The 12,740-nt window shown below is 39.5% G+C and overlaps 1 protein-coding gene across 2 annotated transcripts in view; it reads right to left on the bottom strand.

Annotated features, from left to right (window-relative positions):
* Positions 1–9,156, bottom strand: part of phf21b (PHD finger protein 21B) — a 49,343-nt gene extending 40,187 nt beyond the window's left edge. Inside the window, exon 1 of one of the 2 annotated variants that reach the window (XM_053863171.1) lies at positions 8,543–9,156. In XM_053863171.1, the coding sequence (XP_053719146.1) occupies positions 8,543–8,596 (54 nt within the window). In that variant the 5' untranslated portion in view covers positions 8,597–9,156. Of the gene's footprint in view, positions 1–8,156; positions 8,490–8,542 lie in introns of those variants that run through there. The other variant, XM_053863172.1, reaches the window with a different exon arrangement.
* Between the last annotated feature and the right edge of the window lie 3,584 nt (positions 9,157–12,740).

Genomic DNA, 12,740 nt, shown 5'->3' with positions numbered 1-12,740 from the left:
GCCAAAGTTGCAGATAATATGAGCAGGACTTTCTGTTAATTGTATAAAACCTAAATTGACATATTAAACTAGAAGCGGTTGCATGATTTCTTTCATTCTGGTTTTCATTTATTTCTCTATTGAAATGATATAGTTAAAGAAATATCTTGTGTTTACTATTAGTTCTGTTTCAGCAGTCACTTTTTCACCCTCATTTGTGTAGAATCTGAAATCAACCAAATATACCAAGAAGTGCATTTTAAAATCTGCTCAGTAAATGATTCATGATCCACTTGCCTCAAAATTCTGACAAAACCTTCAGAATGGGATAAGTTTACGCAATCACTCTCAACTCATCTCCTAATGGCATGATGCATATGGGTGAGTGTCTCCGACTGAGGCCTGCTGCAATAACTTGGCAAGACATAAGCAATGTGTTGCTTCTGCAAACAGCTCTACAGTGCTATTTAAAAAATACAGAGACTTGAAGGAGAAAGTTTTTTCTCCAAGTCGAGTCATTTCCTGTTGCTGCTGCTATGGTAGCTGTCACAATAATCTACCGTGAAGCGGCCTAAGATGCTGCAGCACAGCTTCTCACAATAAAGTGTGTGTTTTGGCCTGGGCCAGCTGCTGACGATGCACAGCTGTGTTGTCAGCCGGTAAGCTGCTGACCAAAGTGCCGGCCTGCTGCCTCTCCGCTTGGTTATCTACAGAGATACAAGCTGAGAAACCTTAGCAAGGAAAAAGTCAATAGAGCTGCCTCTCCCGAGTGCTGCGCCCTTTACAGGAAAACGATTCAACAAGGCCCCCGATTTTGATCTACACAAAGACATTCCGAAGTGCCCTTTGAATGAGGAGGACTCGGACTCCAGCCAGCAGTCTTTATGTTTGCCATTTTCAGAGAGACTTTGATTTAACATGAACTATTAGACAATGAAGTTGTTCTGGACGCACTCAACACAAGGGAAACATGACATCTAGAACTATTTTTAAGGACTCATAAGCAACCTTCTCTAAAATAAAGTAGGGCATAGTCATTTCACTTCACAGCTCACACAGCTACAATTTAATTATTATCTAAAAACGTATTAAAAACATTTCTTGGACTGAACATTTTGATTGATATAAAAATAATATGCGCACATCATTATGGCATTAACACAAGTCAAAATATTATGTAAAGAGAACATAAAAGGGGGATGCTTATGATGCTTACGTAAAGGGAAAGTGTTCCCTTGACTGTTTCAAGAGTGCCATGCAAAGGTCACTCCACTTCACGCTTATGAGTCCAAATGTCGCAACCCAGTTACTTTAGAAATATGCTATTTCAAGACACATCCATAGACAGCCAGTGCACTTTCATTTGCATTGAACATGAGAGTGGTTAAATAACTCCTTATTTACTTCAGACTACAACATGAATTGGTTTCAATGATTTAATCTTCTGGTGATTCTTAATTTCACAGGTGAGGAATTTAATTGTTACAATAGCAACATCATCAAATATTGCAATATAAAACAGGTGAACCTGTTTTAAAGCACTAAAGCAAACTGTCAAATGCAAAAATGCTGAAATAAAGTACAATAATATCAGTCCTAACTTATGAATAAAATATATGATTTTACATGTAGTAAATGACTCAAGTGACAGATTGTTATCATAAATTCTCATAACTGCAGGGATAAAAGACTATTACATCACTACGAACAACATAAAACAGACATTATCAAATACATATTACTGCTTTTCATTATAAAGTCCGACTTTGTCTGAGTTAGTGGAGTTTAGCTAAGGAAAAGCTATGTGAAACATATTAAGCGAATTTGATGAAATGTAAAAGAAAACAAAAATGAGTCCCAGGAGAAAAAAGCTGGTGCTTGCTCTTGCACACTAAAATAAACATCTACCACTGACACAAACAAAATCTATTTAAAACATCCAAAATATAATTAGCCCTTTAACTAGTGCTAGTATAACTATCCATAATGTTAGGAAGCAAATTAAAAGTAATTCTTAAAGGCTTCTTGGACAGCAAATAAAGGGTCTTTACATAACAATTAATATGCAAGTGAGAAATGAAGAACGCTCACAGGTTTAACACTTATCTTTCAGAGTATATTATAATTAAAACAAACTGCCTACGTGCATGCCAGAAGGCGATAACTGTGAAAAATGGTTTGATTTCAGTCATTGGAATAAATGTTATGCTTCTATTGGGTTTTTATCGGGCTAAAAAGGTGAGTAGCCAAATAAACCTCCATCGCATTTGATTTTGTTTCGCTCAGTAAGAAGAAGCTGTGCTCACGGTTGATTGGCCAGTCGAGTGGTGACTCAAACCTGAACTCTAGTCTGTTATGCATGAAAGAACAAAGGTTCAGGAGACACTTCCACATCAAAGGATCTCATACTCCCATCAGTTAAGACATTAATCATCAGTTAGGCATCGGAGTGGGTGAGGACGCTAGAATGAGACTGAGTGGACACTCGTCTTATGAACCTTAGAAAACACAATGATCTCTTTAAGCTTACAAAACAATAGTGAAGCTAAGGTGCCGGGCCTGTGATAAGACATGTTGCTATGATACACAGAGAGTGCTTGTGAGCAAGTTCATTAAGCCAGAGGTTGTGAATGAGCAAGACTCCAGCTCAACACTGAGATACAGCCAATCAGTGTAGCTTTTGTCCCTGCAGCTCATCACCACAGCAGCCCACAGACTCAAGCCATTTATAACTGACAGCAGAGATGAACTGACCCGCCGACACTCCACCATGTGCTGCATGTTTAATGTTCTTGTCCTTTCTCAAGTACACAAAGATTTAATAACAGACACATCAATAAAGGACATCTAGTCTAACACACTATTACAACAATTCAACAGATAGTAAGAAGTTTGAGGCAAGCTATTTGTTCTTATTCAACACAACAGCAGTACATATATGCTGCACTTTACTTTGTTGCAGAAGTGAGCCATTACTATTAACACTCATGTTACTATCCTGTGGGGGACAACATGATCTGACATGCTGCAGGAAAGCTGAGAATAGTGGCCTTGCGCTCATCTAAATGTTATTATGGTAGGACTCAAGACTTCCACCAATGTACTGCCCGAACACTGACAAGATTAAACAGGACATGCTTCAAGCACTCATAGTACTATAACTACCACAGTGTGCATCTAACACTGAATATGTTAATAACAAACACTGTTTTGAATTGTAATTAGCCAATATCTTTTTCAGTTATTACACCATACGTTGTTAAGTGCATGGATAATGGCATGCATTGAGTCCAGGTGCATCACACACAATGTGAGTATGGATATGTATATATTAGGCAGTTTGTTTTGTTCATCTGGACCAATAAAAGTTGCATTTTCAAAGAACTGGAGAAAAATAGTTTAGGATTAGTAAAGTGTATTAAGTTGGAAGGGCAGAACATAGACTTCTTATTGTCAAACTTATCCATTAAAAAGCTTCATACGAAAGTCGTTATTTCAAGTCAAACATGGAAATGATTCTGATTTAGAATCACAGCTTGAGTCAATTTAAAAGCAAGCCAACATCTATGAATGCATCTATAAAGCGATGACGAAAGACATGTGGAAAGGCCATGAAGGAGAGAAATTCTTCCAGTAAACAAACATATAAATGACTAGGATGCAAAGAGAAAGAGGAAAATAGTCCAGGACTGGAGAATGGAGCAATTTTAGTGTTATAACTGCAATTCTCATGCCATTGTCAGAAAAATTATCAAAGCACAGCAGCTTCCAAGTCTATCTACCAGGAAACACGGTTCCAGCTGACGCCATCTGAAGTCAGAGACAAATTGCCCCAGTGTTAACACAAGAAGTCACTTGCCATCATGGCTAGTGTTTTCATTTGTAAAAAAAATATTGAAAAACATTGTGTGCTGCATTTTAAATAATGAAAACAAGAGTCTGAAATAATATAATATTCACAAATTTAAATATTTTACCATCCACTACGACTAACCTAAATTCAGTTTTCAAAACGGAGCATCCACCACGGTTCCCAATTATGGAATCCACAATACAAGATATATATCACGCCATTAATCTATTAAAGCATTATTATTTAAGATATCGTGTGATTATCTCACCACCCCCGTTTTAACATTGTTCAGCAGTCTATGATTACCTGCTTCACTGTAGACAGTCGTCGAAAGTCTCGCTGTTCAAGCTAGCTTTACGAGAGGGGATTTTAAATGACGGGATTTTTCTTTTTTTTGCTGATGCCATGGGTTTTAGCATTAACTTCTCATACTATCAATAATTTAAGAAATGTGTCTTTGCACACCACATGAGCTTATTACACAATACAAAAATGCTTGAACCTTTGAGATAGCTCACTTAAATGCAGTGTTTAACAATCATGTCAAAGGAAATTTAAATCAAAGCCAAAGTGGCCACTTAGCAACTTGATTTCATAACCAGTAGGTGCCACCAAAAAAGTCAAACACCAACACTCAGAAGTACAAGGACATAAAAACGGGGAAATGGTGTGGTATGGGCTGATTTGTTGTTAAGACCTTATGTCCTCTCTGTTGTTCCTGTGTGCTCGGACATGATGGCTGCTTCAGAGACAAATGGCAGCATGGCAGTCAACACGGGTTAATTCATCGCAGCCCTACTGCCTGCCAGGCGAGCCACATCAGCACTTTGCTGCGACTCCTGGAAATGACTGTTTGCTGTTCAGTAATAAGAAGTCGTCACACTGATCCAAGGCTGCAGGAGGCAGTACTTAAGGAGTTGTAAGGATGATACTAGGATTAAATAATCTCCAAATGAACTTTTTTTGGTAGTCAATCCCGTTATTGGGACATCTCCATTTAAGGAAAAATTCCTATTCATTGAGCCTAAACCACATTAAATTCAATTAAAATAAGATAAAACATAATGGCAATTTAAATTCTGTTCATGTTTCGCAAAATTTTATCGAACATGTTATAAAATTATTGTTTTGATGCAAGGTTATATTTCAAGTTGATCAACAGAAAACGACATATCTGGGCCAGTTTCTCAAATTGATATCACGACTGCATTATTACACTTGAATTGAGAATAGCAAACCTAAGTATAACATTGTCAACACATGGCATTCTGGACAGCAGGATCACCCGGGATACGTGTGAACCATTACTTAGTGTATTATATGTAGGTCAAGCACATTTAATTAACAGTTTGATGGCATTGTTCATTCCTGAATATCTGATCAATATTCAGTCTAAGTTGATATTGGTTGCTCTAGACATTAACAACAGCAAACCAAACATGGCATCAGTGAGAAATACGAAAGCCATGTCAAAGCACTGAGGGGAGCCAGGTCCTTTGCAATCCTCTGGTCTATGAACGCTGAACTCTGTTCAACCGAAATCCCTCCACATTCCCTGGATTAAGAACCCCGCAGGAAACTGTAATGAGCCATTTTAGGATTAAATTGTATTTCTTTACGTTGCTGGGAAAGTTGTCAGGCATGCAGGAGATTATGAACACAGGAGCACAACAGGCCTCTCTAGAACATGACGGAAAGTAACTAAAACACTGTTGTGCAGAACAGTGCAAGTGAAGGGTCTTTCCCATGTCTGTACTTGATCAAATATGAACAACTGTCCTCTAAAGAAAATAGCAATTTAGAACTAGATTTAAACATATACAGAAATGGTTTCAACATCGGCAGCGACAAACACTTCAGTCACACATGCATACAAACATAAGATTAGATTGTTATTTCAAAATAGTTGAATAGCGTCAATGCTTTTTATGCTTCTACCAGTAAATTGCTTTATTGGTTATGGTGAAATCATAATTACACATGCTTGTCCTCTGAAGTTATCATGAGGGACATAGTATTAAAAGGCTTAAATGGGGAGGATCAAAAGGTCTAGTCTCAGGCCAGAACACTAAAAATGTATGAAAAAAAAAGAAAAGAAAAGAAAATACCATGGGGTCAAAAACTTCACATCAGTTTTACTTCACTTAACTTCAACTGGATGTAAAGCCTCAACAAAAATTTGTCTGTGACACGTTTTTCTTTTTAGCTTGTTACAACTGAAACGTGATTAAACCTATATGTGTTTTTTTTTAAAATATCATGCCAGATTAAGAAGTAATCTTGGGCACTGAAAAAGCCAATGTATCCATTGTCTTAAGAGGATATCAACTAGAACTACAACTAGAAAAGAAGGAGATGAAGCAAACACAATTGGGTAACTTGATGCACAAATATTGCTGGCAATCACTAAAGAAATTAGATTATAACAAAAAAAACAGAACTACAAGGGCCAAACTCACAAAAATCAAGGTGACTATTTTTAAAGCATATGGAGAACTTAAGAGGCAATACTTCTTGAAATACAAGCAATTGTAACAACAAATAAACAAAAGACTCAAACGACTGAAATTCCATCCCACTGCTAAAAATGTTTGACGCTTATTTAGGTCACGTTAGACTGCAAACTTAGTCACAGGGCCTTGAACAGTGACAGTGAAAGGTTGTCCAGGCTATGATTGAGGTTCCATAAATACTTGTGTTGTTATCTAATTATTTCTGCTCGATAAATACTCACTGGAAGCAGCTTGTGTTTGTTTTGCTGCATTGCCAATGTTGACAGAGCCTCAAAGTGTGCTTAGTTTTAGCTCAGATCATCATTAAATCATCCTCCAGTTGGAAGAGGGTGGATGTGTAGATGTATAATTCAGGCAAATTCTGTGGGCTCATATACATACTGGGGGAAAGTAAAGGTCACATTAGGCTGGCTGAAAAAGAAGCATAAGTAGTGTGTAGTGATTAAAAACATTGCTGTGCGGTGCTGACTGAGCTGTGTCTCTTCCTTACTACCCCTCCCCCTTCCAACCAAAAACAGCATCAAAGCAATCAAAATGGTAATGTTCGGCATGAATGGGGCCCATCCCCCCTCCTCCTCCTCCACCTCCTGCATGAAACTCTGCAGACTTTTTCCCCTCCATGTTGAAGAAAGGGGGGGGCACCCCCTCTACTCTCAAAATGGATGCTTCCACTATCAAACTGAAAGATCAAGAAAAAAAAATACTACAACACAAACATGGAAATAGACTCACATCCGAGTCACAACAAATTAGCACCCGATTCATTTTTTAAGGAACTTCCAATTATTTAAGACACTTAGTAACTACATTGGACCGTTAATGTCGTCTTTGAAATGGTCATACATTCGACATGCGACTGTTAAATATATCTGATGGAGAAATATTGACCCTTTCCTCACGAATTCCTTCTCTCGCTAGCCGGGGAAGTTAAGTGAGTATGTGTGTGTGTGTTCTCGGGCTGGGACCGACCGGCGGGGCGGTGCATGGTGGAGCTGGCCGCGGTGCTGAACAAGAGCTGCCGCCGTAAACTAGTGCCTTCAGCATCCCTCTGCACCTGCAGCAAGTCGGCAGCGATCGGTTTGCCAGTGGTTCTTTAAAGTTAAAAACCGGACGCCATGAAGAGAGTCAAAGAGTGAAAGTGAGCGAATCAGATGCACCGCTCGGGTCATGTGACCGTGAAGAAATAACACCAAGTATAAAGTAACAAAATGGCTCGAAAGAGATGAATATAACAGCGTAGTGTCAAGCGAAGACGAAAAACTTCGATACGGTGGCCCAAAAAGTCAACACCGGATAGTTAGCTACTCCGTTACTAGCCGCCAGAGCTACTCTCCAGAAACATGTCGACCTACTCAAAATGGACGCTAAAATTTTTCAACATTACACAACTTTGACCAAACCAGGGTGAAGCCCGGCAGTGAAGCTCGCTACATCGCCTCCACGAGCACACGATTCGGTGTTTTAACACTCCACTTCCGTGTTTACCACAACGTTAGTAGTCCACCGACAGAGGAAGCCTCCACAATAGGCAGGGAGATGACAAAAACAGTGCTCAAAGCTAAACATAACGGGGCTCACTTGTTTATCGCTTAGGGCTGTTATTCATGTTTGCCAGTCGCACAGCTCTCTCTTAAACTCCCCATCCTAAATACGAACAATCCCTGTCAGTATGTGTGTATTTTATGCCGAATAAATGAAAGTTCACGTTCGATTTCTTTGCCAACTCGAAGAGATTTAAGCTGATAAAGTTTCACGTCCACTCCCCGATTGCCCTGGAAAGCGTAGTCGTCCCCGATGAAATAAATGTTTACCTGTGGGTCCTGCTTCATCTGTGCAACTAGTTTGTAAACGACGGAGCACCGAAATGAGGGAATTTAGAAAAGTGAGTCAAGTTAAGGGAGGAACAAAGCGGCGAAGATAGCCACGGCCACTCAGTTCCTTGCACCTCATAAATATTCAGGTCGCGTCCGGATCGCCACACAGCACCACCGCATTACTCCAAATTCTTCGGAGTAAACACATTTAGACAAACTATGGCGGAAAACTCCACTTAATCGGACTTCAAAGTGAAGCTGTTTTCGCGAATCGACATGTCGCATAGTTCTCCCCACGGAGTCTTCACGGATCCAGATTTCACCTCCTGCTCTCACTTGCTCACAACACCAACAAGGATGGAATAACACGATGTTTCACTTACCTGATGACATTGGATTTCTACTTTCAACGCCTCTTGAAGGCCTTGTAGTTCCATGTTCCGGCCAGAAAAGCACTTTTATACCACTTTCGTCGCGGTCGAGACGAAGTTTGGTGAATTAAAGATTGTTTTAAAGCGTCAATAACAATTGAAAGAAGAACTACTCGGGCTGCAAGCAAGTTCTCGCTTCTTTTACAAGCTAGGACTCATCACCCACTTTCCGCCCGTCTCGAAAAGTGCTTCAAACCAGGCGAAAACGTGTCAGGTGCCGGATGGGTTGTTTCCAGATGACAACCGAACGTCGACGACTCCGGTGAACGGTCGAAGGATGTTTTCTTTCGATAGTTTTAAGTTGAAAAGCAGGGACTATATTTTGTCCGAGTCCGCGGCTTGATTTCACTTTGCCTGGGGAAAAGTTGCGCTTCGGCTGTCAATGGTAATTCTGAAGTTCCCGGATGGAGCAGAGATAGCAGAACCCCCACTGACGGCGCATGCGCACCATGCTACACAGTTGAAGCGTTCGAATCATATAGAAAAGTAAATCTATTTGGAATAAAATGCCAAAATCATATGATTGCGCTGCCAAGTCTCTCCACAATATCATTTTTTGAATAAACGTTCCAAGAATATCCGAAATTCAGACAGCATCTCTGATTAAAGACTTCAAAGAGGACGCCGGACACGAACAACGGGTTTCACATTGTACATTCAATAGTAGCAGAATAAAGGATGATTTAAAACATAATCGCCTTTTATACATTCCGTGCAGTCAAAAGTATATTTGTTTTTAAGGCATGGTACAATCGAATGCCAGGTCAACAAAGAGAAAATAAAACTTTTTCCACTTGATTGGTAGTATATGAGCACAACATTTTACTGTTACAACGAAAATAAGGATATTCCATTGTCAATAAGAAATAGTTTACAAATAAGAATATGTATTACAAATATTAACATTTATATAAACCTTATGTAATTGTACGGGATAAAGGAGTGGTGATAGTCTAAGCATGAGATGTCAGGGAATATGTCACTATTAAAATGTTAGCTGTTGATGTTTGTGAAAACAAACTTTTTTTTTCAATTCATTTATAGCTGACAAACTATTGTACTTTTATTACTGCGTTATACCAAAGCATAATTTAGCCAACAAAAACTATCATCTTCAATCCTGGCTTTTGTCCTCTTTTGTTTCTCAAACGGACTTAATTGTTGCTGTTTCAATTTCGATTACCACAAAATACATCATTGGATACTAGTGTGGCATGGAAGTTTCCTTTAATTTGATTGTGTAGGACAACACGATGGGTTTTTCTGATGTTGTAGTGCGTAGTGGGCTTTGGACAGACTGAAGAAATGGAGAACATTAATGTCCCAACTAGTTCCTTTTTTCAGCATTGGTTTCCTAATGTATTGGAAGGACAATTACATATTTGTTTGCGAGGAAAGGGCTTTTTTTAACATGAAACTTTTTATTAAAGTTGTGTGCCTTGAATGACCTACATAGCCAGATCCCATGAAGAGAATGGGCAGTTGCAGCATCCTGAACTTACTGGGTCAGAGCAGAAAACCCAGGTGAGAGCTGAATTAAAGGATGTTGAAACGCAAATGCACTTAGTTTTTCCACACTATAAAACAAAGACAGCCAACATGTTTGTTTCAAGACAGAGCATTTCCACCCCCTTTTCTGTCCCCGTGACCCCCCACCCGCTACTGCTTCCTTCTCCCATTTAAGTCCCTCCCTCTGGACACAAGAGGCGAGCTGCTCATTGGTCCATCAATGAGCTCTGACCGCGACAGGCGAGGCGGGGGCGGTTCCTCTTATCCAACCTAGAGTTGCGTCTCCGAAAGGACAATGCGAGGCGCCAATGAGAAATGCGAAGAGCCAGCAAGAGGCGGGATGAAAGATTTGTGATCTGAGAGTTGATGAGGAGCAGAGATGGCAGTTTGGAATTAATGTCAATCGAACGACTTCATGTATTTGCAGTGGGATTACTTCGTATGTGAACACTTTAGATAAGGCTTGTGATTGAGTTATCCCTGATCAGGCCTTTCAAAGCCCGAGCAGCGACCAGCACCATGGACAGAGGCAATGAAACAGCCTCTCTCTTCAGACTCTCACGCGGCGTCTTCTTGTACTTGGCTTTGTTCGACTGCAGCGCCTGACTTACATACAGTAGAATCGTTACGGGTTACATTTGACTCGGAAAGTTAAGCAGTAGTTTGCTGTTGAAAGAAAGTAGTCCCTCCCCTCCTCCATCCATGTCTGCTCAGCTCGGCCTGCCGGTGAGACCCCTCCCCCACTCGGCTGCGTCCGCCGCTACATCAGCTGCTACTTTTCATTTCACGGCTCAGCGGTGAAACTCCTCAAGTCTCCGCGTTGGAGCTGCTCCACTCCAGGGTGCAGTGTATGATGAGCTGGACCTGGCGGATTTTAAATAAAAAAGTTGTTGAATAATTTTTTTGGGGGGAAATGCATAGGTTTGATCACGAATACCACAAACAAAAAGGACAAATTAGCTATCGACGCCTACTGGCACTTGGCTGCTTGTCATATATGATTCTCCAATGTACACATTGGACACAAGTCAATAACCATGAAACACCTATTTGCAACAGAGCCAAATTAAGTGCTATTAGCTTCTTCACTAATGTTAAAGTAAAGCGTTAAGTAAATTTTTTTTTTATCATAATGATGGTCTTTATTTGTGATGCCCAGGTCATGCGTTCTGTATACGATAAAAGGTCACAACAGCATTGCAGGAGTATAGTGAAAAGTGAGCATTGTCTGTTTTTCTATTCAACATGCTAGTGGACCCTGGATTCATGCAGTACACTAAAGCGTTGACCGCAGCCAGCAAGATCATTTTATTTTATATTTTAATCTGTATTTAATTTGATCTGTTTGTGTTATAGGGTTATTCCTTTTTGTCTCTTTATTATATGAAATATGAAGTTACTAGCATTTCATTTTGATAACTTAAGTGGACTTTGCATATTTATATATATATATATATATATATAGTGACACAGCATCTTGGTCGGCAGTCCTGACCACACCAGATTAGGATATACATCACAAAAACTAAAAGGTTGCTTGGGAGGAAACATCATATAAAAGAGAACATTGCAAAAGTAGAGGACTGGAGAAAACGTGTCAATAAGAAATAAACATGAAGATTTCACTAGGAAACCTGAAAATATTAAGGAAAATTATTAAAATGCATTGGATAACAAGAATTCATCCTACAATCTGTCCGTTCTTTTTTAAGCTATTATAAGAGGTCCAATAACTTCTATCAGCTTACTTTAATTCTTTCTGCCTTTACTCTCTTACTGGCTGAAAAACAACAACTTACTGGCCAAAATACTCACCCCACATAACAAGTCTGGCTATCATGGGCCTCTGAAGACCAGGGTTGATTTCAGGATGCTATATTGAGTTTCTGTTTCCACCTTCCATCATGTGAATAAGTGACACTTGAGGTGGAGTGAATATCTCATAACATAAAGGGTCACCAGTGTGATCTCTGAAACCTCCTGAGATAGTTGTAGTGTCCTTGAATATGGCACTGAATCCTTAATTGCTGCAGGCAATCAGATTTTTTATGTAACGCCCCATTGTGGAATAAAGCGTATTTTATTTCAGAGCTAACTGTACTACAAACTATATTCAATTAGTGCACCCTTGGGCGTTTGGAAACATTCATTTCAGATACTGCATCCTTCCAAAGATTTTCTCAGAAAAACCAAACCTTGTATTTTGGACCTTGGAAATTGGATCTTTTTAATCAGTAATCACTAATTTTTAAAGGCTTTTATAATAATTTCTAATGTCATGTACCAACACGTTAGTGCCCTGTAGAGCTTTACATATTATATTATAGCGATACTTTAAACAAATATTAGAAATGAATCCTCAGTGCTTTAGTTTAACCCTCAGGAGTGAAGTGTCAGCAGCAAAATAAGCTTATTCAGAATGTATCTTCAATGCACTGCACCTCTGCTCTTTTTGTTGAAGGGGTACATTCTGTTTTTCTGTTTGTGCAGCAGACAGGTTGCGGAGGTGTAAATGAATGTTTGTGATGGAATGCAGCGTTTCCAGCTGCTGGCTCCAGTCTGCACTTGGCTGACATTTGTGTCAACCTCTCACAAGCCCAGAGACGCAATCCTTACAAATGTCAGTGTATCTTTTCATCAG

Source organism: Synchiropus splendidus, chromosome 4 (assembly GCF_027744825.2).
Source record: "Synchiropus splendidus isolate RoL2022-P1 chromosome 4, RoL_Sspl_1.0, whole genome shotgun sequence".
Classification (NCBI taxonomy): Eukaryota; Metazoa; Chordata; class Actinopteri; order Syngnathiformes; family Callionymidae; genus Synchiropus; species Synchiropus splendidus.
This window is presented reverse-complemented; position numbering and strand designations above follow the sequence as displayed.